The sequence below is a fragment of the Nothoprocta perdicaria genome, unplaced genomic scaffold, assembly GCF_003342845.1.
Source record: "Nothoprocta perdicaria isolate Ctin4 unplaced genomic scaffold, notPer1 scaffold_10, whole genome shotgun sequence".
Classification (NCBI taxonomy): Eukaryota; Metazoa; Chordata; class Aves; order Tinamiformes; family Tinamidae; genus Nothoprocta; species Nothoprocta perdicaria.
In genome coordinates, this window is record NW_020454094.1 from 8,676,536 (window position 1) to 8,682,535 (window position 6,000).

Below are 6,000 nucleotides of genomic sequence, written 5' to 3' on the forward strand. Positions count from 1 at the left end.
CATCAGGATGTGGCTGCCCCTTTCCTTTCTCTGCTGCCCTGAATAACCCTGTGTGTTTTTGTCTTCTTCCAGCTCTGGCAGTGTTAGCCCAGTGGTGCTGTACAGAGCTGGAGACCCTGTCAGCTCTCAGGGCAAGGAAGAGGGAACTGGCCCAAAGGGGCACCGCTCCTGATCTTTTACCATAAACCTGTCACCATCTGGGATAGTTTGTTCATGCTGAAAATGAATTGCTTTGACTTGTTGGTTCAGCCTGAGCTGCTGACTGTGCTGCCTCTCACTGGGTAGGACTGGGGTGACCCACCCTGGAGACTGCAGCATCCCCTCAAGGGAGGTTCCTGCTGCACGGTGAAGCATTAGTGCACCAGGACACAGCCCTGTGTAAAGCAAGAAGGGCTGCAAACACCTTTCCATCCTGCATCACGCATCAGGCAGCGTCGTTTGGGGTTGCTCATTTTTATTCCCTTTGCACGCTTAGGGGGAACCCAAGCAGGTTTAGGAAGAAGTTGAAACTATGTCCTACCAGGATTATTAGTCTGGCAGCTGCTTCTCCAGGGTGCTCAGTCCCAGGGCGTTGTGAGTAAGGTGACCGTAAGTATGACCAAACTGGAACTTGTAACCTGTGGCAATAAGGAGGAAATCCTGAGTAGTATTGGATGGGAGGCAGTGGGGAGAATGTGCTGAGCATGGGCCATGGGGCTGAGAGCCAGAGCCTGGGACAACCTGGCTGTGAGACTTGCTGGCTGTGACCCACCGCACACATAAGAGCTCTGGGACATCTGAAATTAGACCAGCTACAGCACAGGATCTGCGCATCCTGCAGGAATGAGCCCTGGGAACCCTTTCATTTTTGTTTGCACACAGTTAGCTCCAGTAGAAGCTCCAGCTGCTACTGGAGGGAATGCTGAGTCAGGCGTGTGGCAGGACGCACAATGTCCATCAGCCTGTGCACTACTACCAGGCACACCAAGAGGCAGCGTCCATCGGCCTGTACGCTGCCACCAGGCACACCTAGTGCCAACTTTGCCCACGCTTACAACGATGGGGTGTTTGCTGCTGAGGGTGCTTCATGTCTGCTGGGCCACAGCTGAACGGTTAGAGCATGAGAGACTGGTTTGGGGGTTGCAGCTAGACCCTTGTGGTCCTTCCATGCCTGAACACTCTAGCTAGATTTAGAGGAGCCTACTAGGGTGGAAACCAAATTCTCCGGAGGGAAGGTGTGTGTCCATGGCCGTTTGCTGTTGGACACTCACCTGGGACGTAGCCTGCGTAGCGAGGTAGCAGGCCCGTCTCCGTGGGGTAGGTTTTTCCCAGGGGTGGGAGGATGGTGCTGCCTTCCTTGGTCTCGCTCCTGCCACCTCTCTTCAGGGCCATCTGGCTGAACTCCAGCAGGGCCCGGTTGGTGGTGACGGGGTAGCTTTTCCCGATCAGGAACCGGGCACGGGGCACGAAGCCCGTGAAGCCTGCAGAGTGACAGGACATGTCCCGTAACAAGGCCAGCACTGGCTGCGAGCAGCCCTCAGGTGTCCCCAAACCACCCAGGGGGCACCTGGGGGTTGTCCTGGACCCTTCCCATGCCCACCTAGCACCCCCTCCAAACACGCAATCCTAGGGGATACCCAGAGCCCATCCAGAAGGACAGCATCCCTTTCCCACCTCCCCGGCGGCCCAGGCCTTGCAGCCTCACCTGAGATGAAGTATTTCTGGGGGTCGTCATCCTCCATGGAGTAGGCACGCGGGCCAGGGGCTGCCACCGCTGCTGCTGCTGCTGGGGCTGGGTGGCCCTGGTGGCAGCCCGGTCCTGAGGGCTCCTCTGAGGGATCCTGCAGGGACATGGGGCTGGAATTACCACGGGGGCAGGCTCGGCTGGGCAGGGAGCCGCTGGTGCTGCCGTGCCCTGGAGCAGGCCCTGTTCTGGGGAAGGTGCCTGAGCTGGCACAGGGGGCTCAGCATCCCTCAGCACCCCCTCAGCAGGGACCTGGTGGCAGAAAGGTGGGCGCTGTGACGCGCAGGTGGAGATATCAGGAGGGATGGGTGCTGGCTGCTGACCCCAGCTCACGTGCCCACTCCTCGCTGTGGCCATGAAGTGCTGTGTGCCAGGGGTGCGGAGCAAGGTGGGGGACAGCCCTAGAGCCACGGTGAGATACCCACGCGCTCCAGCCCGTCTCACATCACGTTCCTGTGCAGGGCCCTGCGGCAACGGCTGCGTCTTCAGCCAGGCCTGCTCCGTGCCAGCAGCTCTCAGCCTTTGCTTAGCAAAGTCGCTCTTGGCCTCCTTGTAGATCTCGGAGAAGGTCTTGGCAAAGAAGTGCTGGCTTCTGGGGATGAATCCTGGGAGCAGAACATCTGACATGTAGGAAGCAATGAAGAGCACACCGGCATGGTATGGGGCCTGTCCAAGGCAGTGGGCAGGGCTGTGGTACCCAGAGGTGGGGGAGGTAAAGGCATGGGGTGAGAACATGGCTTTGAGGGTGCCAAGAGTGCATGGCACATGCCAGAAGAACACAAGCCAGCTCAGAGAGGAAGGTCTGCTAGTGACCAGGGTCCTGAGGGATCTTCTCTGCAAACCTTTGGGTCTGCCCTGGGAAACCATCTCGTGGTTCCTGCTGTGCTTCACAAGGACAAGCAGCTGGGGTGCTACTACAGGTAGGTGGGTGCCACAGATCATCTCCTGGTGCCACGACGGCCTCCTCGTACCTGTATACCCAGGGATGACGATGGAGCTCAGGGGCTGAGCCTCTGCCTCCGCGCAGGCTCCTGGCTCTCCCGGCAGGTCTGGGAGCTCAGTGCTTCGGCAGGACCAACGGGTCGGCAGCAGCACCAGCTGGCTGGGACGCGGGACCTCCAAGCTGCTCCGGAGCTGCCACGTCTGCTGCCCGTAAGTCTTGCCCATGCTGAACTTGTAGCGAGGGCAGTAACCAGTGTAGCTGCCGCGGCGAAGTGAAAGCGGGCCCAAGGTTGGGAGAGTTGCAGGGGCAGAGCTGAGGCCTGGCACTGTGGCATCGCCAGGCTCATGTGAGCTGCTGTGCTGCAGCTGCGGGGGGGTGTGCCCAGCTCACCCTTGGACAGGCAGGGAGAGCTGGGATGGGGAGGAATATGGAGAAGGACACGCGGGGAGAGCTGGGATGGGGGTGCACATTTGGACAGGGCAGGCACAGAGAGCTGGGATGGGGCTGTACATTTATGCAGGAGAAGCAGGGATGGATGAGATGGGGATGTACATGGGGCAGGACAGGCAGGGAGAGCTGGGATGCAGATGCACAGGGACACAGGATCCTCCCAAGCACAGGGGGATATCCACATCTCACTTCCGTGCACCAACCTCCCCATTTGGGGAGAAGCTGGAAGCCACGGGGTGCATCCCCATGTAGCTGGTCTCTCCCACCTGGAGCTAACGGGCCGTGGGACCCACACTGGGCAGCACAGAGCAGCCCCGCCAGGCACTGTGAGCACCTCTAACCCTGCCTGTCTTCCATGCGGGCCGCAGGGACCTGCCCAGCTGCTCCTGGGTGTCCCCAGGAGCCGGGGCGCCTCTCCCGGCTCACAGTGCCTGTGGGCAGGGGCAGCTCCGTGGGGCACTGGGGGGGCCTGGCAGCGGGCACAGCCTCCCCGCACCACCTCGCTCCCGGCCGCAGCTCTGGCTGTGCATATGGGCAGTATGGGTTGCTATGGAGGCCTCTGTACACAGCGGCGCTGAGAGCTGCCGGCTCGCGGGGCCCGGGAATGCTGCTGACGGCGTCTCCCTCCCTTCCCTCCATCAGGAGAAACAGGCACCCTGTGTGCCCGAGAGGCGGGCCAGGGCGGGGAGCCCAGCGGTGGCGGGACCAGCTGGCGGGGCCATGGAGGCGTGTGGGGCTGGAAGCGGGAGCAGCGTCCCGTGGTGCTGGGCAAGGGCAGCGGCAGCCGGCGGGAGCCTTGTGGGCCTCGGAGTGGAGCCCTCCGGCCAGGAAAGGGGCTCCTTGCACCGGGGCACAGCTGCCCCCCAGCCCTGCTCCCCTGGGGCCGCAGTGCTCACCCCGGGATGTAGTGGGGCTCCGGAGTCACCAGGACCTGGCTCCTCTTCGAAGCAAAGGCTGTGGCCATGGCTTGCAAGGCAGGACCCTGGCAGCTCCCTGGTCCAGAGCAAAGCAGTGTCGATAGTCAGGAATCACTGTGGGAGCCGGAGGGCAGGACGAGTGCCAGGAGCTTGAGACTGGGAAGGGAGGAGCTTCTTGAGCACCAACAAAGGCCATGCAGCCTTGGCAATAGTCTGGGAGGACCAGGATGCACGTGGGGCAGGGCAAGAGCTGGGATGGAGAGAGGCATGATCCGATGGGATAGACTGGGAATGCTGGCAGGGGGATGCACTCAGGGCAGGATGGCACCTTCAGGAGTGGCTGCAAGGCCAAGATGATGGAGCTGCCTCTGGAGGGGCTCTGTGTGGCTGGGCCAGGTGTGATAAACAGCATCAGAGGAGAGACCTGTGATTTTCCAGCACAGGTCATGGGAGAGCAGAGGTTGTCTCATCAATCACGACCCCACAGCAGCAAGCAGGACTGGCAGAGGACAGTAACACTGTCACATCACAGTGACTCAGAGGCATCCGGCTGAAAACAAAGCTGGTATCACATTGACACGGCACCTACTGAAGGCACTGCAACACTGGGGGAGCGTGATGAGAAACACAGGCTCATATCCTGCTGGATCAACTCCTGCAAGAGCTGCGGGCAGCGCTGAGCTTGGATGGCAACAGAGGACAGATGCCAGAGGAGTCACCTCCCCGGACCCTCATCAGCGTGACCCCACTCACAGCAGCAGCCTGGACGTGTTGAGGCAGGACACTACAGTCGGATACTCTGTCTGGGATGCACAGGACAGGATGGGGTGATGGTAATAACCAATCCAGCTTGGGACTCAGCTCTGAAATCAACTGCTGACACAGAGATTTCTAGTCTTTTTGCTGACTCCCTCTGCACTTCAGTTCCTGCAAATGCACAAAGAAACCCAGGGTGTTTTCTTTACACAAGCTTTAGCAGCAGCATTTCCACAATGCCCACAATTGGCTTTCGCAGTCCAGGGCCCCTCTGTCCCCTTGTCACCAAGCCCATGGGACACCCTCACTTCGGGGTAGGAGCCAGCCAGCACAGCAGCAGTGAAGCAAGAAAACCCAAGCAGCAGCCACCAGCACCGCAGGCACCGGTCTGCACATCAGCAACCCTGGTCCTTGGATGGCAGCGCAGGGGAGCCTTAAAGCTCCCTTAAAGAATCCTTCCTTAAAGAAATCCTTCCTTAAAGAAGGATTTGAAAGGCTCCAGCCCTTAGCGGAGCACATCGCACACTGCTGTGCATGGGAGCAATCGCAGAGCTCCAGCTGCAGGCAGGAGCCCCGTTTGCAGGGAGCAGAGGAGCCACATGGAGAGAACGGGTGAGCTGGTGATGTTTGGCTGGCACTGAGCTGTAGCCTTCACCTCACAGCTCACTCCAGGAGTCATTTGCTTCAGCTGCACACAGGCATTAATTATCTCAGCGCCAGCCCAGCCCAAACGGGGTGGTGGCCCAAGGATGTCCAAGGTGATGGGCTCTCCTGGGAACAGGCTGACTGATGGTGACAAGAGCAGGGTTTCTGATGACAGCTTCAGAGAGAGCACAGAGCAGCCCCAACACAGTGGAGGGAAGAGATGATGAGACCTTCAGACCAATTGCCCTTTCTCTAAAGTGTGATATAAGGTGAGCCCATTGAGGGGACCTCAGCTTTAGAAGAGGGAGGCTGACTCCTCTGAAGCACAGATACACTTTGGGAGAAGGAGATTCCAGCCAGAAGGACAAAGCAGGGTGTAGCACTAGTGCTCTCAGTCTTGAAGGAGCTACATAGCCGGTTTGTAGTATCAGAGCAAAGCAGAGTGTTAGCTGGTGGCTCTTCCACACGTGCCAGAAGTTCAGGGAGGAAGAGGATAGGGAACTGAGCATCATACAGGACTTGGATAAGCATGTTCTCACCAAAAAGCTGTCTGCTGATGACCATCA

At 59.4% G+C, this 6,000-nt stretch overlaps 1 protein-coding gene across 1 annotated transcript; it reads right to left on the reverse strand.

The window, feature by feature from the left end:
* Positions 1-528: 528 nt before the first annotated feature.
* On the reverse strand, positions 529-4,080 carry FAM166B (family with sequence similarity 166 member B). Its single transcript, XM_026039157.1, has 6 exons — positions 4,013-4,080; positions 2,695-2,924; positions 2,104-2,328; positions 1,685-1,798; positions 1,251-1,460; positions 529-617 (listed from the first exon to the last, which is right to left on the reverse strand). Exons 1-6 carry the CDS (start codon positions 4,078-4,080, stop codon positions 529-531), a joined length of 936 nt encoding a protein of 311 aa, XP_025894942.1.
* Positions 4,081-6,000: the final 1,920 nt, after the last annotated feature.